The 20,034-nt window shown below is 39.4% G+C and overlaps 1 protein-coding gene across 7 annotated transcripts in view; it reads left to right on the top strand.

Moving 5' to 3' along the window:
• Nucleotides 1–20,034, top strand: part of EBF1 (EBF transcription factor 1) — a gene marked incomplete at its 3' end in the record, with an annotated part of 393,745 nt that overhangs the window by 340,271 nt on the left and 33,440 nt on the right. For all 7 annotated transcript variants that reach the window (XM_082379092.1, XM_082379093.1, XM_082379090.1 and 4 more), the window contains exon 11: nt 18,964–19,052. In XM_082379092.1, coding sequence (XP_082235218.1) covers nt 18,964–19,052 — 89 coding nt within the window. The remainder of the gene's footprint in view (nt 1–18,963; nt 19,053–20,034) is intronic.

Here is a 20,034-nt window from a genome sequence, read left to right as displayed (position 1 = left end):
CTTTGATGCTTTAAAAACCATTGTCATTTCTGGCAATTAAATTTTTAATCCCTTTTAAATACTTAAAAACATTGTTTAAGTGGTTCCTTTTTGTTGAAGGTAGAGTTTAAAAAATATTTGAAATGATTTTGTTTTTATTATTTTAGCGTTTGTACTCTACGATAATGCTATAAAATATAGAATAGTGGAGGTAAAATATGTCTAAGTGTACAAATGAATTTGTGATTAGCCTAGGAAACTATATCTAGCCATAATGTGAGCATATTATAAGCTCTTGTATATATTAATACAATCAGCCATACTTTTTAATGTTCAAGTGTTTAATCTATCAGTGTCCCTTCTCTTTTTTATCACCCAGCTGCAAACTGGATTCATTTGGGATAATTACCTGTGGTACTAAATGTATATTATCTGCTCAGTTAAGAAAGAGATTGGAGGGAATTCAGAAATCAATAGTAATAAAGTAAACAGAGAGAATGGAATCTATTTCCTCTCTTAGAATTTATTTGGATCCACTCTACTAAAGACAGGGACCCTGTCTAATGGACTTTGGACAGGGGACTACAAATAAGCCCCCCTGGGGCCAGCAATCCTTTAAGAATTGATCTGATATTTCAGTAAATATCCTACTGTTTGAATATTAAAATGTAGGTCTTTAATGACCCCAAGAAAGCTTTGACTTCTGTTGTTTACAGAATTTATGTTAGTTTCTCTTTCAATGTTTATATATCTCCAACTGGGTGTGCCTCTGGTATGCCCACCCTCCCTCTGGCCTTCATAAAACTATTTTTGACAGAGAATTGATGTTGGATTCACTGTGTTATGCTAACCACAATCGCACTGTCCAGAGGGAAATAAAATCCAGTGCCCCATATTGCTGACTATAAAATAAGCTGTCTATAAAGTTTCAGTGTTGGTGTCATCATGAGGAAAGATAATTTAATACTCAGATTGGGACAAGTCAGTGGCACGTCGCCTTCAGCACAAACGTGGGAGAGTTAGTTTACCTTGCCCAGGCCTCTAAATATTCTGGCAGGCAAATGAAACTCAGAGAATTGGCATGACCAGCCTTCCTTGTTCACGTTCTAAATCCCAAAGCCAAGAAAATATTCCTGCCACGTAAAGGAAACCCATAACTGCTGTTAATTCAGTGTGTGTTTCTCTCCCTCATGTAATACTGTCATTTTGTTTTCTCCAAATCCTAAACTGTCTGGGAGCTTATGGGGTTATGTCACAACTAATGGCATTACTAGCAGGTGTACTAGAACCCTACTTTCACATCATTTCCTACCAAATGTGGATTTCATTGTAGGGTGGTTGGTCTGGGATTCAAAAGACCTGATTTGGTACCTTCAATACCAAAGCCCAAGGTCAAGGCTGTGGCAAGTCAGGAGTCTCCCTTCTGTGTTCATGGAATTATAGTCATAGTTGATTTTAGAATCGTGGCCAAGGGGAACACGGTCAGATTCTGAGTTTATTTCAAAAGCAAAATCAGGCTTTCTAAAAAGATGGCATTGCGTATTCTGGGAAATGGGTCTTCCTAGTGGTTTCTGACAATTTCATGACATTTAAAAAAAGTGTTGCTAGAGCCCAAATAGTTCCCCATGCAGTAAGAAATACGCTTATATCTCTTACAAAGTCTAATTGTAAATATCTTCATCATCAGAGACATAATCTCACACCTTTCTGACTTCAAGAGGCTACACGCTCGGTAAGAGATCCAGCTGGCATAATTCTGCCTCAAGAAACCAGCTGCCCCTGGCACAGAAGGGCAGTTAATCCAGGGTCTCTTCCACGGGTACCTGCCGTGCTACGGGGAGCAACCTAACAAGAGTCTTTTGGGGACACACCTCAAGACCTTGCTTAGATCTTCCTGCCCTGGAGAGAGAAAGAAAAGTGGAACTTTGAAACAGACCAGATATTTCCGGAGAGAAATGTGCAAACAGTTTTTCTTTCCCCCTTCCTTTTATCATTAATACCATCTTTTTACGTCCGCAAGACCATTTGCAAACCTCGTCTTCCCTCGGAGGCACATTTGAAGCCTGCTTAACTGGCATTCCAAGAATGGCAGAGTGGCATTATTTGTGATTCCCTTGCAGCTGACACAGAACAGTGCTGGAAGGATGTCAATTTTGCAAGGGCAGCATTATCCGCTGTTCCCCCTGCTCAGCCCCAGAACGCTCGTTTGCTGGTGAAGACGAGCGCCTTGGTGCTCTCCCTTCTCTCTGCTGTCCCCTCCCCATTCCTGCTGAATCTCACATTCCTGGCAGCACAGCCCGGAGAGTGCCAGCCTCTCGACAAGCCAGAAAGGAGAGATGACGCTCTATGAAAATGGGGCATTAATGGTTTGTGAATTCGAAGATAGTTAACTGGTGTGTGCATTCAATTAAGATGAGTTTTTCAGTGAAAAGGCAACCCAGGAGGAGAGAGGCTTCCTTCTCCTTTCTGGGGTATGAGCAGTTAATGAAAAAAGCATATCAGAATTCTACCCGTGTTACCCAGAGCTGCCTCAAGATTCCATACAATTTTCAAGTTCCTTGATTAAGGAAAACTTGCCAGGTGAGAGTAAACAAGCTGGAAGGTGGTAATGGAGAAGCGTGTGTCATTTCTCATCCCTTTTATGGGTGACATCACCACCATCCCCACCATACATACACCTCACAGAAAATGGTTTTGGGCTTAGGTGTGATCCATTTTGGAAAGTTTCCATTTTTAAACTCACATCTTCCTGGAGTCAGGTCTTTATGTAGCCTATGTGGGTATACATGTATACTTTCAAATCAAAACCAGATAGTTTTGCTTGAGACATCTTTTATTGTTTGTTTTCTTCCATGGTGCCTTAAAGGCAAGACAACATCATCCCTTCCAATGTATTAGCTAAATGCTTCCACAGGGGCGGTCCAGTGTAAAGGGTGAATAAGTGGGTGGGCACTGGAGACTGCCTAAATTTGGATCCCGGTTCGCTCTTACTGCTGTAAAATTTGGGCAGGATCCATCACATCTCTGTCATTCTCAGGGTCTTCCTTTATCTGTAAAAATGGTGATGATAACAGAACAGACTTCATGAGGATGGCTAAGAATTAATGATATTTGACATAGTACTGAGCACAGCTTCTGGTACATTCTAACTATGCATCATTTCCTATGGGCTACAATTATTATCACGTTTCCATTTCAAGAATTTAGGTCAAGTCAGAGCACATTGTTTTTAATTCCAGGGGCCTTTGCAGAACAGACTTTAAGAAAGATTGGCAATCGTTAAAAAAAAAAGGCGGACACTTTGTAGACGTGCTCCATGATACTTTCAACATCCTGGGAGGCTTCGTTGGCCTTCCTTGCAGTTAGTATTCATTTTATAAAATGGCAGGGCCATTTGGCTTTGAAATGGTCAGTAGTTATAGGAGATGGATCTTTTAATGAGGATGTTGTCTAAAGGGCAGGTTTGGTGTCTTTTTTCATAGATATAACCCAGTCACACGTCTTTTCATTGCCTACCCACCCCTCGCCATCTCAGTTTTCTCATCTGTTAAACAGGAATACCTACCTTTGGGGCCATTGAAGAAAAAAAATAAGTTAAATTTAAAATGCCTAGTACTACTTCTCAGTAAATGATCCTTTTAATTTTAAATCAAGCTTACATGGAGGACTGATGTGGGACCTGGTGTGAATTAGTTTCCAACATTTGAGTTTTTTCTTTCTGACTCAACTGTTCACTAGCAGTTTGATCTTGCATTGATCAGTTAGGGTCTCCAAGCTTGGTTGTGTTTGCTGTAAAAGGAAGGATCTTTGCAGAAATAAAGTTCTGAAGTTGATTGAATGGATGTGCTTTTGCCCCTCTACCTGACTGCATCAAGATCAAGTTGTTAATTCCAGACTTAGAAAGGAGACTTAGAAGAATGTATTCTTCCCTAAAAGTTGTTTCGGTAGCTTTTGAAAAATGCAATCCAGTATGTTTGATTTTGTTCTTAAAGGGTCACAGTACCTATTGTCCCAATATAATCATAAAAATTTTCCATCTGGGAATAGGTCAGCAGTTTATCAAGCCTAGTCTCTGCCCCTGCAGCTATGCCCCAGCCCTCTGAAAAACCCAGCAACAATATCTGACGCAGTGGCCTCAGGCAAAGTAAATTCCACACATGGTGTTAAATATGTATTTTCATTTCCTCTAAGTTCACCAGCCTCCAATGGGACAGGCAGATTGCAGAGAGAGAATATGGAAGGGAGGTCAGTTCTTCTCCCTTGTTCTCATTTATTATTCATTTTAAGCCACCTCATCGCACCCATCAATTTAGACAGAATTGGAAGATTCGGTTTGGAGAATTTCAGGCTCTATTTCCAGTTTGAAGGAAGAGGAGGGTCCAGGGGAGTCAGAGCAAGAACAGCATCTTCTTGAAACACAAGGTGGCATTTCTGAAGGCTGACAAGGCTGGTGTGACTGCTGTGAGCCTGTGTCCGCTTGGAAAGATAGTGTTGTTAGAAGTGGTTTGTGTGGCCACCGGGCCTCCGTTTGGAGACGCCTCCAAACTCATCATGATTTAGTCTCTAAACTTAATCTTTCATCCTCTCCACCCATAGATAGCCAAGTTGCCCTGCAAAAAGCTCATACCCATTTCTAACCATCAGCCTACAAGAGTACTTGCATTTCCGTGCGCATTGCTGTCATTGAGAAGTTAACCTGTAGAAGTCACTTTCATTAGTAACACTTAACCTGCTGTTGCTTTACCAGTGGGCTAATGCTGTCTTCAGCATCCTGTCGGAATGTCTGTTCAAAATGCACAAACCTTAGGAATGTCTGTTCAAAATTCACAAAGCTTAGGAGAACCATTTGCAACTCTTAGAGGGCCTAAACAAAGATATTAACTAAATGTTTTCCCAAGAGCTGGAAATAATGAGAGGCAGCAAGTGAAAACAATCATGATATCTTTACACATGGACGGTGCCATGGCATCCTTAAAAGTTCTTGTCATAACTGTGGCTAAGGCTCTCCCCCACCCCCTACACCCACCCGCCCACGGTATTTCATGTGGATCGAGGAAGCCTCTCAAGCATTTGGGATGAGATGTGAAAGATCACAGCCTGAAAGCAGAGGCTGGTTTGTTTCTTCTGTGCATATCGGTGGGTTACCAGTGTTTGCTCATAGATCAACAGCAACAGCCAGAATTTCCTTCACCTCTCAGACAGTGTGGTCCATTTTCCAATTAGACTCCCTTACTTTCTTCTACACTTGGAGAACAAATTATACCAGCATGGTGATTGCTCTCCCATGAAGTTTCTAAATCCCTTTTCTTGAGGGCCTGAATTCAAATGAGAACCTGGAAGCCTTGAGGTCAGTAATTTAGTGACTGGTCCATTCTCTTTAGCTCTTGAGAACTGCCATGGCATTCCTGGGGTACATTCATTAAAGTGCTTTTAAACAGAGACTTGGTAAAGATATGCAACATAAATATTCTCCTGTGCACCTGGCTTAGGTGGGTAGCTTCAAGCTTCTTGCTCGCTGAAGGTCAGAAGCAGTGTCAAATTTACAGCAAACCCACTTATGATGCTGGCTGCTTCCTTTGGTTTTTATCGTCACAGTAGGTTTAACCTGACCAAGAAGTAATTACACCATTATTTTTTATGTGGTGCTTTATTACTTGCTTTTCAAAATTGGATTCCAGCATCTCGTGAGCTAACAGCAACAAATGTCTGATTGTAACATTCACTGCATCAGGAGATGTGGGGTTATTGCGGAAGTGGTCACATACCCATTGCCCACACAATAACTGTTACTCCAAAACAAGTGAATTGCTTAACTAAACATCTATTGATTGTAAGTCACCAGGGACCAATACTAAGACCACCGACATCCAAAGGAGAAGATTAAATTCTGGTTACACAAACAAATGTATTTTGTAAATATTTTGTGGCAAGGAGACCCAGTCCTCCTGGCTCACAAGTCCAGACCTAGAGTGGGTTAGAAGCAGTAGCACCTCACCGGGGTGCTGTGAGGAATCAGCTGGGTTCCATCCACTTCTTAAAAGGCAAGCATCAAGATCGGGAGCAGAAAAACTCGACAGCCATGGAAAATCCCATCATCTTCAACCCCTCCTACTGTACTAACAGAAATTGGCCAAAGCTAGCGGTGAACTTCGCAGCATAGTTTTTGTCTCAGGGCACCTGGAGTTCTACACTTTCCTTTAGGACTGAGGTGACTCCAGTCAGGGCTGAGTGTTCTCTCCTCTCTCTTACGCCTCTTGTGATTAGCTAAGCTTCAGTTGGGCAAACAGGTTTGCCATCATCCCTTACTTACTTGATGTGTTCAGATCTTTGTATTGGGGGGTTATTGAGTGAGACAAAAGAAAACCAGAGCCTCTGGGTTAAAGCATTCACGAGTCTTCATTTTGGAGTGGTCTCCTTTGACAGCTTCTCCCCAGACCTCTCCTGGTTGATTACCCAGCTACACTAGCTAGTGTGGACAATTTTAAACTCCTCATTTGACTTCAGTGCCATTATTCTCTCCTGATATTCTTTCCACTTTTTTGACCTGCCTTTGTTCTTTTTGTCTCTGAGTCTTTCTCAAACTATTCCTTAACTGTTGGTGTTCCCCATAGCGCTGTCCTTGGTTCTCTTACACCGATGTTTTCAGCTATTACCTATATCTCAGTGTTACCCATAAAATTAACTCCATCCTTGATCTTCTTCCTGAATATCAGTCCTTTATTTCCAACTGCCTACTAAACATTTTCACATGGATATCCTATTGGTATCTAAAATTCAGCATGTCTGAAGTTGAACTCACGAGTTTTCCTCCCATATATAGTTTTCGTCTTCCATTCTTTATCCTGATAAATGGCCACTCTGTTCATCGAGTCAGGTAAATTAGAAATATCAGTCATCCTCCACTTTCTTCTAACCCCTCACATCTACCATGTTACTAAATTCATGTAATTTCTGTTCTAAAATATCTCTGAAATCTACCTTTTCCTCCTTTTCTACATGACCACCTCATTATTAGTTGGTCTTTCATTTTCCATTTGGATTATTGTGATAGTTCTGACTTTAAAATCCATCTTTTACTGGACTCCTATGGTTATGTCTTCGAAATATAGATCTAATTGTATCTCTCCTATGATATGGAACACCTTTAATAGCCCCTTGTTACCTACCAGGTAAATTTCTTAGCAAGGCACTCAAGGCCAATACTATTAACTCACAGTTACTCTTCAACACCCTACTCCCAATATATAAGCTATGCTCTTTCCAAACTGGAATAGCTAATCTTATCTGAACACGTCATGTCCTTTTATATCTCTGTGCCTTTGCTCTTGCTGTTTCTTTTGCCTTGGATTCTTTTCCCACCCTTTTCAGTAGAAAAATCCTACTTATCCTTATACATCCAGCTCAGATATGACCTCTTTGGTATATGTTTCCTTGGCTCCAGTACAGATAATTATTTTTCCTTCTTCTGTGCAATGTACTATTACTACATTAGTAATGCTATAGTTTTGTATCTTTTTGAGTGGCTGATTATAGGCCTGTCTTCCCTGGATTATAAACTCCTCAAGGTCCAGTGAGTAGGACCCCCTGCTTCCTCTGCAGGGGGCACGGGTTTGATCTCTGGTCAGAGAACTAAGACCCCAAATGCCACCGCATGGCCAAAAAATAAATAAATAAATAAACTCCTCAAGGGCACATCACAGTGCGTAGGAGAGTTTTCAGATGGAACCATCTCCAGCTGGAGAAGCATAGGGAACTGGACCTGTGTTGTACTTCTCTTTTTTTTTTCATTTCCTTTAGCACTTGGCCTCATATATAGCAAGCGTCCAATCTTATTGAATTAATTAAGCAATGTAAAGCATCTCAAGTCTGGGGAAAAAAATTCCCAGTTTAATTAGGTGTCTCCCACCTGTATTTTGTTCCCATTTTGTCACAAAATTTATATTGTTTTAAAACAGTTATGTCCTATTCCAGACACAGCTCTGTTTCAGAGTAACATTTGAGAATCAGAGGTGGTGGAATTCTTTGAATTGTAATTTCCAGTTAGTGTGAGTAGGGGGAAGAAAGCCTGAACCCCAAGGACAAGTGAAGCATGCCCGATGTTCTCCTATAATACTGCATCCTCACATTGTATTTATCACATTGTTGTAGAATTCTGTTTCTGTCTTTCTGCCCCTCTAGACTCTGGAGTTTCTTGATAGTGGGGAATGTACAAATATGTCTAATTAATCCTGTATTCCCCACATCTTCCCCATTTCTAGCACATGTCAGGTATTCTGTTATTAGTAATTACAACTGCCTATTGAGGATTTATTGTGTGCAAAGCATCATACAAATAGTATCACATCACATCTTCACGTTACATATTAGGAGACTTAAAGAATGTGACTTTTCCAAAAGGCACATAGCTGGTCCAGTGACATAGCCTGGATGATAATCTAGCTCCGTCTTACCCCAAAAGGGTTGGAACAGAGGCAAGAAGTGGGCTGTTAGAGAAATGGAAGTCAGATGAGGGCTGGAGTAGGACATAAATTGGGACAAAGAAAAGAATTAGAATAGACTGCACATAGAGGGGTATACTGGGAGCAAGAAAAGCATTAGAAGAGTACTGCAGGTCCAAATTGTTAGAGACCTATCCTGGAGGCCTCTTGGTTATCCTAACTAGGCTGTTCTAGCAAAGAGGTTAAGAGCAGGGCTTGGGAGGCAGACTGCCTGGGCTCAAATCTCTAGCCTTTCACTCATTAGCTCTGTGGATCGAGGCAAGATGTTTAACTCCTTCAGGCCTCAGTTTCCTTCTCTGTATAACAGGCATAACAATAATACTTCCCTTTGGGGTTTTGGTAAAGATCAGATAGGTTAGTCCATGTAAAGTGCTTGGCACATACTAAGTCCGTAGGAAGTGTCAGCTGATGCTCTTATTATATTAATAGTACAAGAAAATACACAATGAATGAATGCAATGGATTCTCATAGCATCTTCGCATTTAGTTGATTCTACGCTTCTGAGTAGATCCATGTTTCCTAAACTTACGCACCAAGGTGTCCCTTCAAACATACAGGGGTGATGTGGGGTATTTTAAATTTGAGGGAAACAAGTGATACTTTAAGTCTGTCAGGTACCAGACAAACTGCTAGTTTGAGGTAGTTCATAGCTCAACATTAGATTGCACTGCGTTCCTTTTGATGGTGTCATAGTTTTGCAAGGCTCAGTTTTTAGCAGTTGCTGTGATTCAAGGAAGTGTCCTGTGAAAATCAACGTGGAATAGAAAAAAGGGCGTTGATGTCCGATCTTACTCCAGGCTTTGAGAAGTTGTACTGTGCTAAACAGGAGCACACATCCCATGAGTAAGTTCTTGTGATTATTTTAGGATGAATTGAAAGTGTTATTGTATTATTTTTTCTTTCCATTTCTTTGTAATTTTTTCAAATGGCTGCTAAGTTGTTAGGATACAAATATTAAGGATATAAATATTAAGATGTTAGGATATAAATAATATTAAGCTGTTTGGACCTAAGTAGTTAATTAAACAGAATTGTTGGGCATTTCTTTTGGCTTGAGGGCTCTGTGAAAAGATTACTGAGGCACCCAAGGTACTGTGAACAGAGAAAGTTCAAGAAGCTCTGGAGTAGACAATGAATAGAGATATATTCACAATGTGTGTTAAGGCTATAAAGGGAAGGGTTCCAGTGTCAGACATTCAGGCAGAGGAGACTTTCTGGCTGAGTCGAAGGCTAATGACATGCAGTAAAAATAATCACTTAGGTTGGGTCAATACTGAGAAGGCTGGCTTCATTTATTTTATATCAAATGCTATTTAGGTTGGAGTTCAGGCTGGCAAAAACCTCTAGGCTTATCTGCAAGACCACTGTTAACGCTCCACATAGCATGCTTGTTATATGTTCTCTTTTGAGTCCATTAAAATATAACCAAATAAGCAATTAGTCCTCTAATATCTGCCAGTTACAAGTACTTTCCGGTCTTGTTAGGAGAATTAATGGATTATTTGGAATCACTTTCATGTCACTTTTCTTGGGATTTTTTTTCTCCCCTCCCAGTCTATCTGCAGAACTCCGCTGTAACTTCATCATCCAGCTCTTCTGAAACCTGCCCACTGGTTTAGAGGAGACAGCTCTGTGACAGTGGCAGTAGTTTTTTGAGTTGTCACATAAGACCATGATATTAACAATCCCAAGCGGGACCTCGGCCCAGAACTCTGTGCTCGGTTAGCAAAAGGTGCAGAGAAGGGTTTCTCAGCTTTGGAGCCTGACTCGGTGCTCTTCCCTGCTGAGAGCCATAAGATGCTGGTAGCTTGTTCTAGGAGAGTAATAAGTATTGTTGTTTAACAATTGTGTTGTTGAAATTCAGCTCCACTATGTCTGACAGTATTTATCTAAAATACTCTCCCTGGTGCGTGTTCAAGTTCCAGTAAACCGTGTCTTATTGTGCGACCTTTTCATTTTCCAGTGAAAAGGGATCAGCTCGTCAGATAAAAGCTACAAGCCAAAGTACAGGAAAAATGCGTGCTCAGAAAATCCAAGCATGATTGAAAACAAGATGTGTTAAATCAATGCAGTTTATCGCCTGCCTATTCCCGGCAATTGCTGTTCTAAGCTCATTCTGAACACACGCTGGATGATAAAAGTACAGTGTCAAGCACTCGCTGGGGTGGGAACACAAGAAAACATGTTTATCAGACAGGCTGGGTGATTTTACCCCCTTGATAACAGTTATTGTCAAAACTCTTTGGGAAGAAATCTAAAGAACAATTATAGAAGGAATATTACTCTTGTTATATCAGAAGATATGCCAGTAGGGAAGAAAATGATGGATTTATCTTTGAACGTTAAAGAAGAAAGACAGAGTGTGTTGGCCTCCAATACTTAAAACACCATCATCCATTACACAGCGACAGCCATCCTCTTCTCATTCAATTGAGCAAATCTGGCTTTGAAACCTAATCATAAATGATGAATTAAAAAACAAACAAACAAAAAAACTCCAAAATGAAAAAGATTGAAAGGCAAAAAAAAAAAAAAAATTCCTGTAGATATTCAAGCTCCTGTTTGCTTGAGGGATTTAATTTTAGTTTTATACTTGCATCAGATTTGGAAATCTAAATTAAGGATCCTGGAAGGCCAAGCTGTACAGAGCACATCATGTGCAGTAACAGGGGCAACTTTTCTCATCAACTTTATCACAATTAGAGAGCAATACAGTTTTCCCTAATTATTGTACATTCACCTACTTCCCATTTTAGATAGAGTATAACCCTCCAGGGCCAAAAGTGGGTCTGTTTAAGAAATGCTCCACTTCTGCCATTGACTCCTCACCAAGGATCTTCTAGAAAATACCAACTGGTTGTGGTATGAAATAAGTTGGTTTAATGTATCTCAACAGCATTATGTGTCTCTGTTTCTCAAAAGACAAATCAACTTTTGAGAGCCCAGCTCAGACCTGAAAGGAGAAGTTGATGAGACAGAAAGCACAGTTTCTTGATTATTTGTGGGGCAAGTTTAAAATGCCAGGGTGGCCTTTCCAACAGGTTTGTGCTTGTTGACATGGTAAGCTTTAAGAAATCAGGCCAAGTTATCGTTCCCCCGTTGTGAAGTCAGGAGTCTGGCACAAGGATTCCTCCTAGTGCTGGATTTCTGTTTCACAGATATTTAGTAAAAAAGGTGCCATTTAATTGATTTGGTAGCTGGACTTGTCAATATGCTGCAAATTGAGATTTACCAATATGAAAATAAAATAGTCATCTTGGCATAGTAAGTGAAGCACTGGGTTTTTGTTCTGATTCATGCAGCCAGCTCTTTCTGTGCCTCAGTTTCTCACCTTCAAATTGGGAGTAATAAATTTTGACATTTATGTCAAGGGCATATTGAAAGACTCAGTGGGATAATGTCTATAAAGCACTTTGATATTACTGGGAAGAGTGTCTTATATGACCTCAGGGTATATTTGAAATGACACTTCTCCAAGTAATCATTGTGATCGTTAACATCTATTAAAAACATTCATAGGTCCTTATAACGTAGAGAATAATTGAGTTCAGGATGCACAGTCTTAAAAATTCATTGTCTTTTGCAGATGCCTTTAAAAGTAACCTGTCAACATGTAAATTGGTATAAATTTTAGGAAGGATAGTTAAAAAATATATGTGTCCAAAGTCTTGAAATGTACATATTTTTTATCTAAGAATTTCTCCTGAAAATTTTGAGGAAAAAATACATCCCCATTAACAGGGGATTTGTTGCATAAGTTACAGCCATCCATATAATTGCAATATGCTACAACCATTAAAAAGAATGAGGTGGATATAAATATGTATATAATCTATATTTATATAAAACAGTATTGTAAGAATGCCCGAAAGCCTACATATTAATATAAATAGTGATTATATATGAGTATATATATTATGAGGCTTTTTTCCTTCTTTGTGTTTCTTTTGTATTTTTTTTTACAATAAGAGTATATTCCTTTTAGACTTAGAAACACAGTAAAGCTACTTCCATTTTGAAAAACAAAAGCGAGTCACTCTTAATTCTTGCTTCCTGCTCTTGATTGCTTTTGCTTCTGGAAGAGTTATTAATTTCCTAACATACGCAAGTCCTTTGCATTCCAAGTGACGGTCCTCAGGGTCTTCCATCTCTTTCTCCCAGAGCCCCTGTATTTTTTCATCCTGGGCTCTGATCTACTTTGCAGATCTCTTTCTCTCTTCAGTCTTTACCTTGCAGGCTCTGTAAAGAGAACGTAGCCGCACAAGCCAACAATACCTCTGATGGTACCTTCGGTAGAGAGAAGTATTACGTCCTTCGCTTGATTTTTGAATCTTAGTGTTGTTGCTCCACATCAAGAGGTTTGAAAACTACAAATAAGAGGTCAGAGCATGTTGAAAGCCAGTTTGGAAATGTTCCTTTGGCTCCTGTATTGGTAAATTCTGCCCATGTTGGCTTCATCCTGACACCCTTCTGGTTCAGTTTAGCTTTCTGCAGTTCAGTGAGCCTCTTCCCGAAGCTCTCCTGAACCTCCTTCCTGAGGCAGGGTGCCAGGCTGTGAAAGCATTTCACACCGAAAGCAGGGGCTCTGCTTGCAAGGGACTTGGTGTTAGGTTTCTTAGGGAAGTGTATCCCTTCCAGGAAGAGATGACCCGGGATACCATGTGTGCACTAAACATCTAGGCGAGGAATGAAACATCCAAATGGCTGGAAATGCAACACATTTCTTCCTTGACCATATTTCTGGCTCTTGTGTAGGTTTCTGGTTGATTTTGCAGTTTATACCTTTTAAAGTCAGTCTTAAAGATAGGTTCGTGAAGATAACTTGCTGTTTTATTGTTTACCTCTGGTTGTTAATTTAGTGACTGAGGGAAAAATAGGGCCATTATGGAACAAAAAGACTGCCTAACACATATGTAATAACTCTTATGCCCAGAATGGATCTGCCTTGAAGGGAAATGCTCTGCTGTATTCCTTTAGTTCAAATATAGAATAGTCAGTCACCAGGGAAGCTTGGAGACCCAGGTGCTGGTTTTATCATTGCCTTTGCTATGAGGCTTTATTTATTGCTTGGCATAGAGTCTAGATATTTGTTTGGACATTAAATGGCAATAGAATATAAATATTACCTTTCTAATATCTGCATTTCTTTTTATTTCCAGTCAAAATGACATCATGTCACATAACCATTAAAAAAAGGAAATTAAAACCCCAGAAATATGTTAAAGCGCTGCAGTGAGTCACCGAGCTATAAAAGCAGGGGAACTCTGCGCGCTCACGTTGGAATGGCACCCAAACCACTTTTCCCCTGATGTTTGGGAACACAACTGTCCTGCCTTTCATTTCCATTGTTTCCAGGGATAAGTATTCCAGAAGTTAAGGAGGACTGAGGAGTGTTTTCTCTAAAAGGCAACTCTGAAAAGGGAAAAATCAGTTCTCATAACTGAGAATGCATTTGTCTTGACTACATGGTTTTAATTTGCAAATAAATCCCCTTAAAGAGAATTTTCTTTCTTTGATGTGTTTGTGGATTAAAAAAAAAAAAAAAAGAAGACGACTAAAGGCATGAAAAGGCCACAATTCACATATACATTTGGTAAGGATTTGCCCATTACCAGATGTTTTGAATGAATTTTATAATCTTGTCATTATTAGTAGTACATAAAATCTAGTTGTATTATTCTAAATTTTCTTTGCATATAGCATTTCATGCTGCATGAACATTTGGACACTGTAGATAGCTTTGTATAACCAGAGTTCTTCTGTCTTGACCAGAACCTTGGTTGAAGCCCAAAGGGGAAGGGCTCTGCATAGACTGGTTCTGTATGGAAAGTTACTGGTTTCCTTTAGGGGAGTCTGAGATTGTGAGACTGGGTGAGAACCCAAAGCCATTTATAAGCTGACCCCACACAAGGCCACATGAAGTGGTTTGATGTTTTTTTAAAATATTTAATTAACTTTTCCCTTTTGAAAAGTAATGACTTTGATACAGCTGAGCCTGCCCCATGCATGGGTCCCCTACTTCCTCCCTATACCCATTCCCCAGTATCCTATCATAGCTGTGAGAGGACCCTCCTGAAATCTCAGCTGATACGTCTGCCCTACAAGCCTGCTCCTGTGTGGAAGCATTTCATCTTGCCTTTTGTGCATTTATAGGAAAGTTTCGGACCTCCTGTAGGATATGTACACAGCTCCATGAGGTCCTACTGAGCTTACTCAGCTAATATGCATCTACCTCTAAGTTTGAAGAGGACAGTGTGGGACATCTTGAATGCAAATCTTTGTGGCTCCCCAGTAGCCTGATGACTCTATAAATCCACGTGGTCCTGTGCAGTGTAGTGTGAGCTTAGTGTCAGAGAAGAGGAGCAGTGGTGGTGACCCACCGTCTGACCATCAGGGAGGCAAGAGAATGGATTGCTGAGCGGGAGGGAAGCCTGGCCATGGGAGCTGGAACCAGGTTCCAACTCTACAATCATAGTAGTTCATTTCTGAGGTGAGATTATGTACACCTCTCAGAAAGTTTATTTTTAAGGGCTTATGTGATGTAAAACAGTGAATTCCTACCAGTGCCATCTGAACACTTGGTAGGCACTAGAAATGATTATTGAGTCAATGGACAGTCTATTATCTTGTGGAATGAATGCCCTCACTGGTCCCATTTTATTATGCTGATTAAAAAACTGAGGCTTTTCTTCTCTGGGATTATGGATTTTGCTAAACCTCTGAGCCTCCCTTATTCCGTTACCACCCCTAACTGGTTTAGGAGAACACCCTCTCAAACCCTGTTGAAAGTGTGGATTAGGTGCTTGGAAGTAGGGTGACACGAGGAGCTCTCATCATTGCATTCCTTTTGCAGTTTACAGTTTCATCTGTTTTTTCTTTTTACAACCTAAGAGACTCATGCTTTATTTGTGGTTAATTATGTGCAGTTAAATTTTTTTCTTTCTCTCCTGAATTCTCGGAATTGTCTCAAGTTTTAGGGGGAAAAACTTGACTAGTCCCACTTCTTCTTCTGGTGCCCCCTGAGCCCTGTGCTTGAATACAATGAGGTCACTTTGTTGAAGGATTAACTTTATATTACATTCTTGCAGAGTAGATGTATGTCCCTAAGGTACGACTACCCCCACTGATGAAAATAAATATGCCATTCTTTATGATTCCTCCCCGTTACTCTCTCTGTTGATTTTCAGAGAGTTTATGAATAGTCACATATTTATACAACTGGCCAAACGTATACTACTTATTTTTCTTATGGTCTGTAATAACCTAGGCAATGTTATTAAAGGGTATACAGACCCTTTTTCAGGCAAAGTTTCTTATGTCATTACTTTATACAAGCAGGTCAGATTCCATCTTGGAAACACTCTCTTGCTCTTAACCTTTTTCTCTGATTATAAAAGTAATATATGTTCATTGTGGAAAATGTAGACAATGCACAGCATAAAGAGAAGGAAGAAAAGCACTTCAAGACTCACTTCTTAGAAATAACTACTGTTAGGCAGTTTATACACAGAAACCTTTTCTTTATTCTCTGTATATGTTCATTTAAAAAAAAAAGTAACCATATTGCACATGTGCTCTTGTAATCTGCTTCTTGACATAGCAATATATTTTATACCAGTAAATTTTTTTCCCTATTTTTTTTTCCAGAAGCATTGCTTTTGAGGACTGCATCATATTCCTATGGGTGTGCCGTAATTTAACCATCCCCCTCCCTAGACAGTTAATCTGTTTTCAGGGTTTTTTTTTTAAAGTAACAATCTCTATCAAATGGCCCCTCTCACTCAATAATTGGTTTAGTTTTTTTCTTTAGTCACTGCAATCAGAGAAATCATCAGGCACCTTTGAATTTAAGACAACGAACTTTGCTTGCATATCTTTAATGTTATCTTTGTTTACAGCACTAGACAATGCCATTGTAATATTCAATATGTAGATCGAGGGCAGGTTAATATATTAAAAAATACGAGTGTAGAGCAAATCATAAAGGCATGGGAAATAAATTAAAAGCCTTTGTCCCTCTACTGAAATATTTCCTCTCACATAGCATACTTCCATAGACTAGATGCTTATTTTTCTTTGAATAATGAGTTTAATATATCTAATTCAATTACTCTTTCTGGCAGCAGAATGACTTCTCCTCAGCTCTTTAGCTATTAGTTCCATATGATATTTGAATCAGTTCTTTTAATTGTGGATACTGAATGTCAGTCATTCTGTTGTGAGTTGTTCCTATGGTCAGAGAAACATATCCTCCCCCCAATACATCAGTCACTCAATTAACAACCATGGGTTTCTTGACACAGTAGGAATTAATTCATTATGCAAACAACTGGAGCGGTGGGTCAACAAGTCAAGTTTTATTGGTGGCTTACACTGAAAAATAAAACCAAGAATTAGAATTTTCAGGATGCTGAATCATATCTTCAAGTGTTAAAATGATACATTTAATTGCCTAAAGCTATTTTTACGGTTAAACATCTTTGTTGGCAATTAGCATTATGGGTGGCGGATAGATGTGATATACAGCTTAGCCTGGGTGCTCATTCCTTCACTCTCGGGCATTTCTTTATTAAATACTGGGATTTTATGAGTCACAGCTTCCCTGTGTAGAGAATTGTATGGCTTTTTCTCTACAAGTCTAATTTGAGAAAAAAGAATTTTTCTCAAGGGTTTACAAAGTAATTCATAAAATGGGAGGAACAATAAATATTGTGCCTTAACTCATGTACCACTAGAGAGAGATTTGGTACACCTGGGTGTAATTTTAGTTAATTTCCACAAGAGACAGGTTGAAAGTTTACCCTTTGGAAGGGGGTGGGGAGAAGGTGGGGGTAATGGCTAAACCTCATATTTGCAAAAATGATTACATTGTCTTAAATGGCTACTCTATTAACAACTTCAACAAGCATTGCATTTGGGAAAAAAAAATCTTCTTAAAAAAAGTTACCTGAAGTTCACTCCAACTTAAAATGTACAAGTGAGGAAAAAGTACTTACTCTGATTTATATGTCTTTTGGAGGTGTAATTATTGGCTTTTACTCACCTATGTAAAACAATGTACTTTTGTAAATGGATTTCTGGCCACTTTATGCAGCCTTTTTTTTTTTTTTTTTTTCTCCTTTTTTTTTTTTTCTTACATAAAAAGTAAGCACTGTCAATCAAGGAATTTTAAGGTTTATTTCCTCTTTAGAAATGATTGATAGCCTTTTAGATTTACAAGTTGACAAGTTAAAGGGTTCTATTGGTATAATTATGTACTAAATTCACAGTCTTTCAATTTAAATGTCCTTTTAAAACCACAAGATTATCATACCTGTATTTTGAAAAGTGGGCCAATCAGTTTGGGTTGGTATACAAATTGCTTCCATTAGCCTTGGGACCTATTTGAATTTAATACAGTTTTTTAAAGTTAGTAGTAGTATGAATCTTACTTTTAAAATTTAGGTTAATGGAAATGCATTTTAAGTAAAGCATGTGGCAACCTGTTTTCTAAATGTATAGCTAAATGTCAAAGACTGTCTTTTTATGGGAGAAAATATGTGGTTGAGTACTTTGGTTACATGAAAAAAGAAAAGAAGAAAAAGCCCGACTCATTACTTAGAGGAGACGGAGGATGTGGGTGGAGGATGGAGCCGCCATCTTTTCCTGGTCAGGCGAGCAAAGCTGGAGATATTTCATATCCTGGGGAGGAATTTCAAAAGTGATACACCAGAGTCCAGTTTGTATCGAGTTGAATTGTAGGATGCTTTGAAGAAGGTGTAGTCGATATGGGTACAAGAAGGCCCACTGTCTCCAAATATTATTACAGGTTTGCTCTTCTTTTAGTCTTTTAAAAAAATTCTTCTTGGAGAGTCAGCTGCTCTGAGCTAGTGCTCCATAGAGGTTAGCCTCTTCCTGAAATAATACTGATATTGGTGAATCAGTCTTTCATCTTAGATATGAGGGTGTCGTATCAAGGGCATTTTCAATACCTGTCTCTTTTCGGACTCTTCCAAGGGTAGAAGAGGTTTTCTGGCCCGAGGAGATCTGGTCTCCTCTGCCCCACCACACTTAATTGCTCCCGATGGCACTGCGATACTGTATCAGCTGAGGTCCACTTGATATTCTGTAGCTAAGCAAGTACTTTTAATTCTGCTCTTTATAACTGTAGATACCCTTGGCCAAGCCCTCCAGTGTTTTAACTCAAGCTTCTGACTAAAGGGAATCCTGAAACCTCACACCAAGTTCCATTTTACCTTCCATTTTCAACACTGTAAGGAATATAGAATTTGGCCAGAAGAGCAGAGTTTAGGACCTGCTACTCATGTTCTTCTGAGTGAGTCAGTCCCCACCAAAAGGGATCATTCGTCCAATCACTTTATGATCTAATTCAGAAGTATCAATGAAACTTTGGACTTCCCAGTTATTTCTGTGCCATAAGTGTTGCAAATCATGTGCTGTTTTATTTCCTGAAATTGTTCTAATTGTATGACTTCTTCATTGCAGCGCTCAATGAACCCACCATCGATTATGGTTTCCAGAGGTTACAGAAGGTTATTCCCCGGCACCCTGGCGACCCTGAGCGCTTGCCAAAGGTAGGATACCTCCTCTTTGGGTTGGGGCCTCTGGAAACACGGGCTGGGGTGATTGGCAGAAAACTTTGCCATCGATAAAAGTTAGTTCATAGATAATCAACTCAATATTTTTGTGTTTTGTGTATTTAGTATTATAAGGTAAGCAATAATCAAAGTAGCAAGCACTTATGTGCCAGGTAATGTTGTACTTATTTTTACTTATATCATGTCATATCTTCCTCTAAAAAACCCTCTGAGGTTGGTGCAATTACCACCTCTATTTTAGAGAAGAAAATAACCAAACAAAGAGAGGTTAAATCATTTGCCCAAGGTCACACAGCATGTAAATTGCTAAACTGAGATTCAAACCTCTAAAGCCTGGCTCCTAAGTCCAGGTTATTAATCATTATATCGTATCAGTTCTCAAGAGGAAAAAGAACATTGCTTTTCTACCCCCATGAGGATCTTTACTTATTTCTGGTGAGGGGAGAACAGCTAGAGCTCAAAGGAAAGCATATTGGCACACCTTGCACCAGGGCTACTCAGACATGAGTCTGTTCCCTCCAGAGGCATCCCACCTAAGACACAAGTGGGAGAAATTAGACACAAATTCAAGATAGAGCAATATATGTCATACAGCAATGTTATTAATTGCCAATGCAGAAAAAAAGGAAATGCACATTTATTGGTTTCTATTCTGTACCTGTCGTCAATGTTGGGGATATTCCCATCTCTGTGCCCAAGGAACTCGGACCCCCTGTGGGAGAGAAAGCCAAATACAACGCCATACATAACAGAAAACAATAGGTACATTTAACAAAAGTGCAACCAAAGTTCTGGGAGGACTCAGAGGAGAGAACATTTAAATGCTAAAGAAGTTCAACGAACAGAATTGGTCGAGCTACCATTCACTGTTTACTGACAGCAAAATGAAATTTCATTTACTACACAAGTAAAAATTAGTATAAATTAAATGAGTAGAGGAAAGGTCCTCTCCATGCCA

The sequence above is a fragment of the Balaenoptera borealis genome (genome assembly GCF_965194805.1).
Source record: "Balaenoptera borealis genome assembly, chromosome: 2".
NCBI lineage: Eukaryota > Metazoa > Chordata > Mammalia > Artiodactyla > Balaenopteridae > Balaenoptera > Balaenoptera borealis.
Note: the sequence above shows the minus strand (reverse complement) of the source record. Positions and strands in the feature narration are given on the sequence as shown.